This window comes from Nanorana parkeri, unplaced genomic scaffold (assembly GCF_000935625.1).
Source record: "Nanorana parkeri isolate BGI_ZX_2015 unplaced genomic scaffold, ASM93562v1 scaffold80, whole genome shotgun sequence".
In the NCBI taxonomy this organism is placed as follows: domain Eukaryota; kingdom Metazoa; phylum Chordata; class Amphibia; order Anura; family Dicroglossidae; genus Nanorana; species Nanorana parkeri.
Genome location: NW_017306348.1, coordinates 2,120,925 through 2,135,928, shown reverse-complemented (window position 1 = coordinate 2,135,928; position 15,004 = coordinate 2,120,925). Strand labels below are relative to the sequence as shown.

Here is a 15,004-nt window from a genome sequence, read left to right as displayed (position 1 = left end):
AAATGCTTTTAACCAAATAGCTTAAAGCTGTTTCATCCATGGAGGACATAGCAGTTTATTTGGTTTGGGAAAATGATGTCAGTCGGTTTTCATAAGACACTATCAATGGGATGGGGGTTGAATTTAATGTACAGAAGTTTTTGTGACTGTTTGCTCTATACCTGTTCTGGAACCACAAAGCCCTACATGCTAGTTAGTAAATTTGCTCTTTATCCTGGGAAATGATATCTGATACAGAACATTTGGAGGTAAAGTGATACCCTTTATTACAGTGTGGTTGGCAAGATACAATATTCTCCTAATTTTATATATTGAAAATGTATACACTCTACACACGTCATAAAAACCTATTGCACTTACCAAAATTTCTTTGCCCTCCTTGCTGGTTTCCAATGCCCTATAAAAGTTTAAAAACAAAGTAAATTTACAGTAAATCTTCACAAGTTATTTTAAATCATGCATCTTGATCAATAAAATACTGGATTTGAAATGTTCTACTTCTCAACTTCGGGATACTTTTAGAATATATGTTCTGTTTCAGTCCTGCCAAAACACCCGCACTGTTCTTTTTGTCTGGTTTTGCTCCTATCGCTGTATACAGCTTTTTAAGGTATAGTGTAGTGTAGTGTAGTTTCAGGGCGGTCTGGGTGTTACTGTGGGCCATAACAGTGGAGTGACCCCCTTTCTAAAAATGCACTATACTTTCCATTTAAAGCAGGGTGATGGAAGGGAGGTGACATAGGAAGCTGAAGAGTTTACAGTCTCCAAATGCCCTTGATGGGGACTTTTTCCCATACTTTTTGGGTGGTCTCCATGACAGTAAGAGAAAATCTTTCCAATACACCATAGCATGCTATTTCAAATATAGTGGAAAAGGTGAGAGTTTTTGCCTGTTTTTTTACTATTCACATTCCAGTTAGTGGGATCCCCCTCACCTTCTGTGTCAGTGGTCTTCAAAGAAAAAGCAAGGAGAAACTGGGACATGGGCATCAATTAAGAAATGACAGGTTTTGGTTAGGGAGCCATCATCTTTAGTTTTCAAGATGTTGAAGAGGTGGTTGTATAAATCTACAGGTAAAGTACCTTTAGACAAATGTTTGTGAACTAACTGGCATTGTCATAGTTACCTAGAAGGGTTTCCCTTTTCAGTCAGGAGTCTGACTAAAAACTCTCCCTCGTTGCACTCTTCCAGAGATGGGATGATGATATAACGTCCTGGAGGCAGGCTGGTGCAGATGACCACTTCTCTGTGATTAATACATGGCCCAGCACTGAGAAGCGGCTCCAAGGAACGTAACTTGTCTTGAAAAAGATATGCATGTGCGTCATCCCCCTGATGAAACAAAGAATGACTCTAAAGTCTCATGGGGACTCCACAAGGTATAGAAAAAACTACTTCTGTTTAAATTTGTCCATGAACTGGTCCAAATTTTTTTTCTATGGTTTAGTTTAGTCTATAAAAAATATTTTTAATTTTTATATTATGCTCCCACAGCTTATATTTCTCAAGGGCAACTATGATGATATACCTAAAAAAAAGTCCTCAGCTTGGGTCTAAGAGTTTTTAATCTGGCCATTTACAATTTATAAATGTATTTTATATTACAAAGAGTGACTAAGGCCATTTGAGACCACATTGGTTGGTTATGTAAGGGGTTGTGTAGATGAGCAAATGCAACATAGAATTACCAATAACCAGGACAGGAAGTGATGGGAAACCTCCCCATGAGGAAAAAAAAAAGACAGAAAAAAAACATCTTCAACAACTCAGGCCCTTCATATTGCCTCTTATTATCACCCTGATGGGCCCTTTCACCCTTCTGGGCACCAGTTGTATAACAGCCCCCCATTAGGACAGACACATTTCTCTGTGCTGAATTTACTACAAGTTCCTCCAAATGTTATTATATAAATTACTTCATATACATATGTACAGGAGATTAGCCATGAAAATGGAGACAGAATTGGCAGTTTCCAATTCAGAAAACATAAACATAACTGGTATTATAGAAAACACCATCACTTTTCCTTTCCTCTCTAGTTTTCAAAACACCACCCCTAGCCAAGTCAGGTTCGTTTAGCCAACTTTAAGAGAGTTTTGCATTTTATATACTGCATACTGTTTCATAGTTTGTATATAATGCATTTTATATGTTTGTCATCATAGGAAAATTTAATGTGTGTTTGTCTTATGTATTATGCAGCATAAGTTACCTGAAATATATGACAAGCTACACGCTGTGTGATTCTTCTTAACCTTTGGTGTTTCTGCATGACGGATACAATAAAGCTGCACAAAGTGTTATTATCATTTCCTGAGAGTGTCAGTGAAAACTGTGGGTTCATCCAATAATAATCTGTAAGGTAAAGAAGAACAAAGATCAAAAAAAAAAAGAACAAAGATCAGAATTGTCTGCACTATGGTATTTTCTCTCGCTCTCTATGGATGTGAAAGCTGGATAATGAGGAAGCAAGAAAGGAAAATATTGATGCCTTTGAACTTTGGTGGTGGCAAAGAATTCCAAGAATATAATGGAGAGCAAGAAAAACAAACAGATAGATCCTTTAACAAATCAAGCCCAACTTTGCATTAGAAACTCTAATGAGTACACTGAAGCTATCCTATTTTAGACTCACTGGAAAAGACAATAATGCTTGGAAAAGCTGAGGTAAAAAGAAGAGGACGGCCAGCAATAAGATACAGTAAAAGAAGGCATGAGCATGCCCAGGGCCGGATTTACTCTCTCTGCTGCCCCAAGGCCAGGTTCTCAATGCGCCCCCCCTACCCGCCAAAACTCCCCCCCATGGAGAATGGCAGACCTGCAGACTGCATACAAGTGATGTTGGCGACATCGCCGGCTTCCCTGCTGTACATTTAGTTCTGCTTGCCCAAAAAAGAGGTGAATGTAAAAAACAACTACCCGCCCGACACCCGGAGCATTTACTAATTAATTTATGAATTAATGGTAGGAAGGATTTAAGTGTGCAGATAGGGACCAGGTTGTAATTTCCCTTCCATTCCCTTCCTTAGGCTGGTACAAATATCTGTAGGGAAAACCTTTCAACTTGGATGTGCATATTTTTGTCAATTCCCTAGAACTCAGTCACCTACATTCCAAAGTTATACAAGGGAGCTCCAAGGCTATTAGGTCTAAGGAATAAGTCAGCAAAAATGAGGATGATTTGTAATGTATGGGAACCCACAGCAAGCAATCAGGTAGCCTCTTTGCGACCTTTCACCAGATGGCAACGATCACAGCAGTAAATTTGATATGTTGCACTTCTGCAATGCTCTTGGTAAAGGAAGCCTATACTGAAAGAGGTATACAAAGTTAATCATTGCTGACCTCTTTCTGAAAATGCTAACTGCCTAGCTGTCTCTGGCTTCAGTATATGTTCTAAGCAAGTATGAAAGAGCACGGACACCAAAAGATTAATACAACCAGGCAACTATAAGAAGGAAAAGTCAGCAATGGCTGGCGCTTTAATTTGTAACTTTTAAAAAGTTTGGGGTATGAGTCCTAAAAGGTATGTAGATTGCTGCCATGTTACACTTGAGGGTCAGAAAGACAAAAATAATAATTTAAAGTGAACCTATACTTTGGCCACACTGTCAAAGTTACAGGTTAATTTTACTGTATGGAGCATAAGGTACATGTACCACCATGGGCTGCCAGCCCAATTAGGATTCTTATGTTTCAGCTTGCTCAGCTACGTACCTGGCAACACGCAGGGCCTGTGATTGGCCACTCAGACACAAAGCGCTGTATTGTATGGAGGTAGGGTGAGTGTCATGTGTTCTTTCACATTCAGAAGTAACGGTATTTCCCAGGTGGGCTGGTGGCATAATAGAGCAAATTAAGAATACATACCCTATGCCCAGGGCTGGATTTACTCTCCCTGCCGCCCCAAGGCCAGGTTCTGCGATGCGCCCCTCCCATCACTGGAGAATGGCAGGGCGGCGGGGTTAATGTCAATTTTTTTACTGTTTCTTTATTTTTTTTAAACTTTTTTATCACTTTTTATTTAATTATTTCTTCTTATCTTTTTTTATTATTTAATTATTTTTGTATCAATTTAATTTTTTTTAGATTTTTTTATCTTATTTACTTTTTTATCTTATTATTGTTTATTTTTTATAATTATTATAATGTGGCTGGGGGGAGGGGAGGAGGCTGCACACTGTTTACATGTGATCTCGACGACATCGCCGAGTTCACATGTAAACGAAAAATCGGCTGCCTAACTCTACATTTAGTCCTGCTTGTGAAAAGCAGGACTGAATGTAGAGAGGGCAACTTCCTCACAAGGACACCGCTGCCGCCCCTCTGCACCCTGCCGCCCCGAGGCCGAGCCTCGGTGGCCTTGTGGGGAATCAGGGCCTGCCTATGCCCCATGCAGTACAGGTAACCTGTTACTTTTTCAAGCAGAGCCAAATTACATGTTTATCTCTCCCACATCAAAAGACAGAAGCAAGAAAGCTGTGAGACACACAGTAGGGTACCGATCAATTACCAGAGGTAGGGCCGCCACCCGCTGACAGTCCTTTCACCCAGCGCCCTTCATACATCACATAATCCCAAGGTTTCGCAGCACCCCCAATTTCCAAGAGGCTCTGGGGTCCCAAGTGACAGATCTCCAGAAACTGGAAATTCTCTTTGAAATCCTCAACTGCAATCCTGCATTTAAAGACATTATATTAGAGCTGGGTATAGTAGTACAGTACTCTGGTCATTTCTCAATGATGTCATTTCACCTTTCACCCATTACTCCAGAAAATTATTACACAGCATGAGTTTATGATTTACAGAATGAAATCACAGAATAAAAGTGGATAAATATATACTGTATACACAGCATATCTACTGGGGGGAATTTATCAAAACTGGAGCAGACAATATCTGGAGGAGATTTGCACTGCAACCAATCAGCTTCTCTATATATATATATATTCACTTTCAGTGATCAGAAGGCTGCACAGTCTGGCTCCTCCATGCAGTGCTGGTAATGCTAGCTTTGCTTGCATTTATTGGTCTGACTATGCCATCCTTAGCACAACATGTACAGTATATGTTAGGAGCAAGCAGTGCTGCCCACCTGGACAGAGATATGGACTAAGTCAATTTTTTAAATCATTGATGCACACTGATAAGATAATTTCCAGAATTTGCACTATAGGACCAAAGGTTTGTGGACATGTGACCATCACACCTACTATATGGCCAAAAATATGTGGACACCCCTCCAAATGAATGAGTTCAGGTGCATCCAGTGAAGGGCACTGTTAATGCTAAAGCATGCAAAGACATTTTAGACAACTGCATTCTTCCAACCTTGTGGCAGCAGTTTGGGGGGAAGGCCCTTTTCTGTTCCAGGATAACTGTGCCCCTGTGCACAAGGTACACTCTGGAGAGACAGGGTTTGAAAAGTTTGGTGTGGAGGAATTTCAGTGGCCTTTATAGAGCCTTGACTTAAACTTTATTAAAGATTTTGTTGTTTATTAAAGGATGAACTAGAACGGCGATTGCAAGTCCGATCCTCTCATCCAACTTCCCTATCTGATCTCACAAATTCTCTTTCGGCTGAAATTGCCACAGACACGCTTCAAAATTCTGCAAAATGAATGCCCATGTTTATGGAATGCAATATTCAACAAGCTCATATAGATCAGGTATCCACAAAGTTTTGGCCATATAGAATTTTTTACTTCTGCAAATGAGGCCCAATTGTAGGAACAAATATATCATGAAGAGTTCATTGTCTACAACTTAGACATGTGAGATGACATTTAAATTGACATTTGTACCAGAATTCTCCATCCTCCAAAATTACATTCTCTGTCAGGTCGGGTTTGATCACAGTATGCCATTCTGGCCCCCTGAGAAAGGAAAACACAGAATGATCTATTTACCAGTTCTGACAGCTCCATCTTCAAATGACAAAGACATAAACCTCTTACCCATCTCTCCAGGGCCCCGTCCACTCAGTGTGTCCCCAGGGGTTCCTGACCCGGAGCAGAGATACTGGCCCCTGTATAGTCTGAACCTGCAAGAAAGGTTCTAAATGAGCTAAATGAATAAACAGCCACAGAGAATGCAGCTGGCAGAGTCCTCCTGTGACGCCACTGGTTGTCAGGAGCTGGGGGGACACCGGCCAGAGTGGAGACGTGTATTGCCCTTACACATCTTCCCTCCCACCTCTTAGTAATGTGGGATGCTCTGGTCGGAAAGGGTGCAGCTGGCACACTGCAAACTTTGTGCAGCAGAACGGCCGTGCCTCATTAAAGGGATGGCCCTGCCTACACCCCTACAACCACATCTGCCCCCCCCCCACCCCCCCCCATCTCTGCAGCCCTGTCATAGCTCATTTTCTCTAGCCATACAACTGCCCCCCTCCCCCCACCCCCGCAGCCAAGCAACCCTTTCATCAGTAGACTAGAGACAGGGCCTGCCATCTTGATGCTTCTACCAGGGGCCACTGACATTGCAACCAGGGGCAGTGATTGGCTGCTACTGATGCTGGGTAGGACTGTTGGAGCAGCAAGAAGGCCAAGTGGCTATGAGAGAATGGAAAAACGGCAAACAAATACTCTAATATAGCATTTAAAAAGTACAAAATGACCACAGTAAGTAGGAAATGGGTGGAATCCATGTGCCCCTGTACACATAAACACCAGCAGGTAGAACTCTACCATGAATTTGTTAAATTCCTTGTAGTGTTTGTAACTGACTAGGCTAACAAGGAGAATGCCAGCAAGTAGTAAAATCTCTCAGTAGCAAGAGAGTCAAATTATCCATGTAGCCCTGGCATACGGATATCATCCAACACATGTGAGGCCCAGGCACTAAATTAAAAGAACATAAAGCTATGCCAAAAACCTTGTTCATATCAGCAGAGGAGGAGGTGGAAAGTGAATGGCAGATGCTACCAGTGGCTAGTATCTAAAAGGGAACGCCAGCAATTCAGGCAAATGTATTAATCCAGTTCATTAATTTTCCCCCGAACTGGAACTAGCCTGAGGGATTGAGGCCCTTGAACAGATCTGAGATCATCTCCCGATCTGGGTTTTAGGTCTAGCAGTAGTTTTAATGATTCCATACTCACTTCTTTGGTTCCGGTCACAGAGTACATGTGATGGCTGAGAATTCCCATCAAATTAGATGTTTCAATTTCTCCCTGCAGAACCAAGAGGTTTAGAACAGTGACTTAGCTTCCCACTGACCCAGTTTTTAAAAACAAATGCCCCTGTCCCTCTTTTAGCTCTGATACCTGTATAAATATATGTACTATATCACTATTAAAATTGTTTACGTTGCAAAGGGTTTTATGCCCAACCTTAAAAATTGTACATGGAGAAATTGGGCACCAGTGAGTTAATTTGATTTGTATTTTTTTGGTTTTGACCATTGTAGCAGTCTGTTAATGAACCAAACTTTTGCCCATAAAATCGTGGTATGTATGACCAGAGATGGGTCTATTGTGTATATAAATTCGTACTTAAAAATTTCAGAAAACTGGGAGGTTTTTCATGGTCAACATCATGCACCATTTTTTAATAAGATCAGTCACATTATCAGAGGATTGCAGAAAGATTTGGCAAAGAAGACATTGAATTAGAATGTATCACATTTTTCCATATATGTTATTAATGTATGCATCATGCTTGAGGCTAATTTTTTTTATTTTTTTATTTGCAATAATGAAATATTAAATATTGTACAGGGGCATCTCATATTGCACACGTGCTAGGAGTAGGGGCAAGTGCGAGTCTGCTGCTACAGGGTTATGTACTTAGTTTTCCATTACACTGTAAAAACAGATCTAAATAACAGAATATTACTTCATACAAACAAACATCTGAATGCCTTACCCCTCTTTGGTATGCAGGAGCACTCAATAAGTGCAGAACTAGTGTTGGGCTTTCTTATTAGAAAATCCAGAATGTTTTGCAGACATGGTAGCGTGAAAGCATCCTACAATTTGACTAAGTCGAAGTAACGACATGCTTAAACAACTAAGTAAAAGGGGTTCCTGAGCAGGTAGGCTGTGTTTAGTGTGTGCATTTCAAAGCTTTCAAGGACATGCTACCTGGGTGTTTCCACAGCAGATGAGAGCTCTTCTCTGAAGAATATTGTCCAGGAGTCTCCACAATTCTGGAGCTGGGCAGTTGGTATTACTGCTCTGTACCACACCACCAGTCAAGTCTTCCAGAGCTTCTCCAGCGAAGCCCATCTGCAGAGCAGAGTACCCGCCTTTGAGCCTGAAATTAATCCCTGCATTAATTTTCAATGATAATAAGGTGGGGAAAATACATTATGGGAGCAATTTATAAAGGAGCACTATCAACTTTTTCACAAGTTTTTAAAAAGGAAAAGATTAACTCTAATATTCTTAACTATTTATGAATAGTTTTAGGCACTTTTGATACTATTTTTGCTACATGTTATGGTAAAACATGGCCCTATTTATATAGGGTAGCCCCACTGCAAGGGTTAGGAATATTATTCCTGGAGTTTTTCTTTAATGAACTTTGCCAGAAGTTTGATTGTAGTTGCACATGTCGCATGTACCTGGTACATTGTTACTGACAGCAAAATGTGTGCATGGCTGTGTGCTTTCCCTAGCAGTTCTCCCTCCTTAGGTCACTGCCTATGATGGCTATGCAAAAATCTGACCCTGGTTGCAAATGGGTATTGGCAATTTATAAAGTTTTTTTTCACAGAGTTTTCACAACTGTGTAATCCATTTTTTTTTTTACAGGAAGCCGAAATTGGAAATTCATTAAAAAAAAAACTATTTTGTAAAGCCCAATTATGGTAATACAGCCGGGCTGTGTATACAGTAATGAGTGTGCCCCTTTTTAACTTTTTTTTTTCTGCTAAGTGCTGTAGCAAGGGTTAAAAACTGTTCTGGCAGCACTAGAGAAGGACTGTCGCTCTCACAGCTCTATAACAATCTCCACTGAACACTGCTCTAATCAACAGAGCTGCCCAGGAAGGGAGAATGATGTTGATTCGAGCAGTGTTCAGGAGGGTATATTGGATTGCAGGAGATCCGCGGCAGCTCCTTGTGTGGAAGAGCAGCAGCCTAACCCTCCTAGTGCTGCCAGCAAACAAGAGACCATCAACACAGACCCTAACTAAACTAAACCCTGTAGGATAATAAGTAATGGTATATTATTTCCAGTACCAAGAACCTACTATGCCTGGAGGTAGTCATGTTGTATGAACCAGCTTCTCAGCTATCAATTTCTTAGAGAACGGTGCATGCGGGGTGTATGCATTCTTCAGAGCGTTGGTTTCAGAAGAACCGATGGTTACCTTGCTGAAGCAGGAATAATTACAATGCAAAATGAGGTGACTTCGTTATTAAAGGTTTACAAGACCCAGCAGCAGGAGTATGTACTTTCAGTAATACTCACTTGGCATAAGCTTTCTCAAGCAGCGAACTCCAGAACTCGTTCTTGTCCTTGGAATTCACAAAAAGTAAATTGTAGTGATCTCTTCCATTCTGCAGGGTCTGCACTGTTGGCAGCAGATCGTCCACCACTACCTCCACCCATTTCCCATACTGCCAGAACTAGAAGAGACATATCAAGATTTTCCAATTACTCTTCCTTTTCTGTATGTTGGATATTGTGGCGGTGTAATATAGTGGACATCATGTGTGAATGATCAGTGGTATCCTTTTATTCAGCTTCATAATGTTCTTCAAGTTCTCTCCTACTGAACTACTACAGAACCCCCACCCCTATAGTAGGAGGAAATGAATGAGAAGAGCTAGTCCAGCAGGGGAGAACTCAGACAGGGATGACAACACTTCTTGGGATTTCAGGGCAGCAGAGGCAGTGTTGCCATCTCAAATAGGAGGTTAGGAGCATTTCTGGCAAAATTATCCGGTATTTTTCTATACTTGCAGTGTTTTTAACACATTGGACTGTATGTATTGCAGAGATGTGCTAAATACCTTTTTATTTATTTTGCCCAAACATACACGTTACTTATCTGCTTTGGCCGAAGCAGTTGATTTTGTGCTTGCTTTAAGTCTGGGTACCAGGTAGTTGTGGTGCCAAATCCAGGTCAGAGTGCCCTTATACTTTTGGCCTTCCTATATAATTTCTTTGAGCATTATTATTATTAATTTGCCACCATATATATATATATATATTTTTTAAACATTTTTAAGAAGAGGGTTTTTAATATAAACAGAGGGTACCGTTTTGCATAATACTGTATTCTCATGTGTCAGGGAAAGATTCAGACTCAGATGAGGACCTTCTAGTGGAGCGTTCCACCACCTAGTGATCCACAACATACTGAACATTTTCCATGTTTACAGGGCTATCAAAAAGTAATACTGATAATCAAGAATGATTAATGGTGTAAACCATTTATAGATTGCTACTTCACCTGGAATCTAAACTTGCCATTATACCCATCCCCAAAGTCTTGTTCCGTGGGCATGACCTGTTCCAGGAGCTGAGGGTACAGTGACAGACAGGCGACGGCTGAAAGGAACCAGCAATTACCTGCAAGAAGGTGCATAAAAAGACATTCAGCCGAACTGTAATAACCACATGCAGTACAGTATAATCCGGGGCGTAACTAAACTAGAAATAGCAAAATTTTGTATGGGGCCCTATGATTTCTAGTTACGCCCCTTGCAGAGCCAACCTGAGATCCCAAATAGCCCACCTGAGAGTGACCCGCTAAGTTGATTTAATTTTCTGATAAGTATTATTAAAATAATATAATAATAGCAACGGCCGTATTATAGATTTTAAGACTCCCTTCTGTGTGTGCACCTGTGGTTCCGCCGCACTGACTCTGAGAGAAGGTGGATTATTATCCTTGTATCTTGGAAATGGATTTGCAATTGATCCCCAAGTTGTAAGTAAGTAGAGGGAAAAATAGACCCTATGAGTGTGCTACATCAAATATAAATGTAAATAATAGAATTTCGTGTGTATATAGATGCTTTAATAAAAAATGGATTGTATATTTATAATTAGATTCTTGCTTCAATTTCCCTGAAGAAGCGCATGAGCGAAACGCGTTTGAAACTTATGAATCACTGAATCATTACTAATGGAAAAAATACAATAAGATAAGATGGATAACATATATGGAAAATTGTAATCATGTGTACCGTATTTGCCGGCATATAAGACGACTCGGCGTATAAGACGACTCGGCGTATAAGACGACCCCCTACTTTTTGTGTTAAAATATAGGTTTTTTAGTACCATAAGTGGTAACCCCGAGCCACACTCGGGATTACAGTCTCTTATCTTGTCCACGATCCCCGCAGTGTCCTCCATCTTCCGGGTTAATACAAAGCCTGCCGTGATTGGCTCAGCGCTGAGCCAATCACAGCAGGCTTTGCATTCATTAATACAGGCATTGTAATTATTAATACAAAGCCTGCCGTGATTGGCTCAGCGCGGTATACTGTATGTAGCCAAAGCTACATACAGTATACCCGGTGTATAAGACGACCCCTGATCTTCGGGCAGTGTTTTTGGGTCTAAAAATCCGTCTTATACGCCGGCATATACGGTATTATGTACAAATCTGTTAATCAGGCAAGAACTGAGGAAATAATTATGCATTTATGATTTTAATGTAATCTATGGATTATGAAATTTGATAATACATTTGCATGAAATTACAATGACAGTCTGACGCCTCTTAAACCCCCAGTACTACCTTTTGTGTTTTTTTTGGCATACTATGATTAATAGGGGTGAGGTCTCAGACCACATGGAGACGAAGGAGCTGGGTAGTAAATATTAAATATAGAAGTTATGAAGCTTTAAAGCTGAACTCCAGCCAAACAACTAAAATACATAGGTTTCAAGCATAAAAGTTAACTTGTACTTCTGTCTATTCCATCCTGATATTTACACAGCCCTAGCACACACACACAGTCACAGTCAGGTGGATTACAGCTCAGGAATACAGCTGTGTCTTCTCTTCATTGCCTAGCCTTCTGACTGGACAGTGAACAAGCAGTAGCCTACTGAAAGGGTTATCCCTCTCCCCTGCAGCACTCTAAGGTCCCATGAGTCATCATGTCCTATACACAGTGTATACAGACGCCGAGGGACAAACCATCGCTGCAGACAGGCAGAGGGACCTCCGTGGTTCGGGTGAGTATAACTTTTCTATTTTAGCACCCAGACAAAAATGAGTACTTAACCCTTGCAGTGCGGGGGGTAGGCCTACTGTAAGGGTTAACAACAGTTTTGCCCAGAGCTCTGCTGTAAATCTTAACACGTATCATTCTAGGTAGTCAAACCATGGCACAGACTTACTCAGGTTCCCCTGGCAAATATCCATTCTGGTGGCTCCATCCACAATGAAGCGTGGACAGTCACAGATTTCCTAGAGGAGACACACAATGATGAACTCCAGTAGCGGATGGCTATTTCACAGAGAATAGATTTCTATAAACATACCTCAGGCCTCTTCCACTTTATTCCTTCCACTTGCAGAGCCTCATCCTGAGGGAAAGTGGAGTCCACAAATAAAAGTTGTTGGGATACAAGTGGAGTGGCTCTCGATAAGGAGGAATCATTATCAGGGTGAGTAGACTTGATTCTCTTAGAAGGAAGAGGTTCCATCATCCACCATCATCAAACATAAGGGCTTCTTCCTTGTATGCAGACTTCCTGAAATAAGAAGGTCAGAGAAGTCATGTTTAGGGTTTTTTACCCATAAATCTAACCTATCATCTGTTTTTGCTGGTTGCCTGTCTGTGTCTGATGAAAGATTCAGATCATGAATACTGTAAATGAGTATTAGAAAAGTATCAGAGTTCCTTATCTCTGTATACTGTATGTGCCAGGTCAGCAACTCAGAAAGCACTAAAGCTAACGTTTCAGCATGACAAGCATTCAGCAATGGCAGCCTCCATGAGTCTCACATGACAGAGTCCCTTTAAAGAAGAACTCCGGGTAGAAATTTTATTAACCCTTGCAGTGGGGCTACCCCCTCCCTGCAAGGGTTAACTGCTCCTTTTTTGCCTAAGGTAAAAAAAATATTTATACTCACGTAAACCTCTGAGCCCCTAGGGCCCCTGGTCGCTGGAGCATCTCTGCTCCTCTTCTGCAGCCGTCTAGGAATCCTCAAGTCATCCCATCCAATACAGTGTATTGGACGTGAGGGCGACGAGGGTAATACCATCGATGCAGCGGAGGCAGAGACAGACTAGATGGAGCGCTGCCGGCTACAAGGATCGGGTGAGTGTAACATTTTTTTTTTTTGCCCTAGACAAAAATGAGCAGTTAACCCTTGCAGTGCGGGGGTAGCCCCACTACAAAGTTTGATAACATTTCTGCCCAGAGTTCTTCTTTAAAGTATATTCAAACCTGGTCACTAAAAATCTCATACAAGCTTTAACTTTTTCACATCATTTCAAGTGCCATTTATAGTATTTTTAAATCTGCAGCTTTTAATAAAGTCATAGGTTGTGCTCCTGCTATGAGGAACTTTGTTCAGGCACATCCTGTTATAGGGTGACAACAATGTTTCTGTCTCCCAATTGTGCTCCTGCATTGTCACCCTGTCAGGTGGGTTTCTGATAGAGACTAGTAATGAGCAGGGGTGTTCTATCGAGAGCCCCAAATCATTGAAATCTCCAACTACCTCACTTCCGGTGCTCAGAAAGACTGGAGCTCTGTACAGTTGCGGTGCGCATGCGCACATAGCGTTTTCAGAATACTTGTCGAGTTTGCCACCTGCTGAATATTGTTACAATGCAGCTGTACAGAGCTCCGTCAGTCTTTGTGTTTTGCAGTCCAACGCCGTCTGGTCGAAATAGCAATGGCATTCCCCAGCTCCCCGCAGCAACACATCACAAAGGGGCGAGGAATCCCTCTGCTGCAACTGATTGGCCCGACGGGGGCACTAAGCCCTGCACATCCTTTAATGGAGACTACAAGTACCTGTTTGAACACAAAACCACCATTAGGTTAGGGTTTACATCTTACACTTAAGTTGCCCATACACAAGCCAATTTTGTCTGGTTCTTGATGAACAAAACTCCCTCTGTGGGTAGCCCCTCCCACCCGACATCATTCGATCTGAAAATCGAAGGAGCCAGGCATAATATTCTGCACCTGGTAACTAACAGTTGGCTGCAGTAACTAACGGTTACTGCAGCCAATCAGCCATTTTTAATGCAGTCTGTCAGCAGCAAGAGACTGCTGTCTGAATACAATAGCCTCAGCGGGAGATTTGGAAGAATCTGTTCCATTTTCTCCTTTCAGCCCACAGGGAAATCATTCATTTCCTTGTTTTGTATAAACTACTTTGCTGTTGGCAAGCAAAGCTTTACCCGAGTTCCGTAATCTATAGAAATTGTCATTTTATCTTGTACTTTGTGATATCTCATCATTATCTGTAGCAAATGGGTGATGTCGTTATTTTTGGAATGCAAGCTGGAACATGGCAAAACCCGGCTAGCATGAGCACACACCTTTCTTCCATCCAAGCATTACAAATCTGCCCCTCTGGCCCTCGTCAGTGCGGTCAGATCACATTCTCTCATTTCAAAAAGAAACCAAAAAGAAGGTGTTAGCAGTGTGCAGCGTGTGATAGTTTCTGCGGTACACGTAGAGGGAGCCAGGCACATAGACAGGGCTCATATTGTATGCTGTACAATGGCAGACACTCCCCCAATACACCCCTTTACCTGAGGAGCCAAGACACCTTTGAGAATGATCACTCTTCATCAGACACATTCAGACATGCTATGCTGTTCCGGGGAGAAATACAGAACTGGAACAACCAGAAACCTGCAAAGACTCCTGGGATACTTTGTTCTCTAGGGAGAGGCTTCTTATGCAAACTTTTATGCAGCTGTGACGGTGGTGGTGCGAGTCCCAGCAAGCTCATCCATCGTGGTCTAATGCTGAATTTCCCACAGCAATGTTTCTGGTGTCTTAGTGACACCCATAGGTGGGTATAGAACCCCACACGGCTATAATGCCAGAATCAAG

At 41.6% G+C, this 15,004-nt stretch overlaps 1 protein-coding gene across 1 annotated transcript in view; it reads right to left on the bottom strand.

Annotated features, from left to right (window-relative positions):
* LOC108804964 (calpain-9-like) overlaps positions 1-14,760 on the bottom strand; it is a 36,777-nt gene extending 22,017 nt beyond the window's left edge. Inside the window, exons 1-13 of the mRNA XM_018576900.1 lie at positions 14,698-14,760; positions 12,461-12,670; positions 12,317-12,386; positions 10,410-10,528; positions 9,422-9,579; positions 8,089-8,260; positions 7,105-7,176; positions 5,960-6,045; positions 5,807-5,878; positions 4,516-4,679; positions 2,215-2,357; positions 1,128-1,333; positions 361-397 (exon numbers count right to left, since the gene is read on the bottom strand). Of these exons, the coding sequence (XP_018432402.1) occupies positions 361-397; positions 1,128-1,333; positions 2,215-2,357; positions 4,516-4,679; positions 5,807-5,878; positions 5,960-6,045; positions 7,105-7,176; positions 8,089-8,260; positions 9,422-9,579; positions 10,410-10,528; positions 12,317-12,386; positions 12,461-12,628 (1,467 nt within the window). The 5' untranslated portion in view covers positions 12,629-12,670; positions 14,698-14,760. The remainder of the gene's footprint in view (positions 1-360; positions 398-1,127; positions 1,334-2,214; positions 2,358-4,515; positions 4,680-5,806; positions 5,879-5,959; positions 6,046-7,104; positions 7,177-8,088; positions 8,261-9,421; positions 9,580-10,409; positions 10,529-12,316; positions 12,387-12,460; positions 12,671-14,697) is intronic.
* Positions 14,761-15,004: the final 244 nt, after the last annotated feature.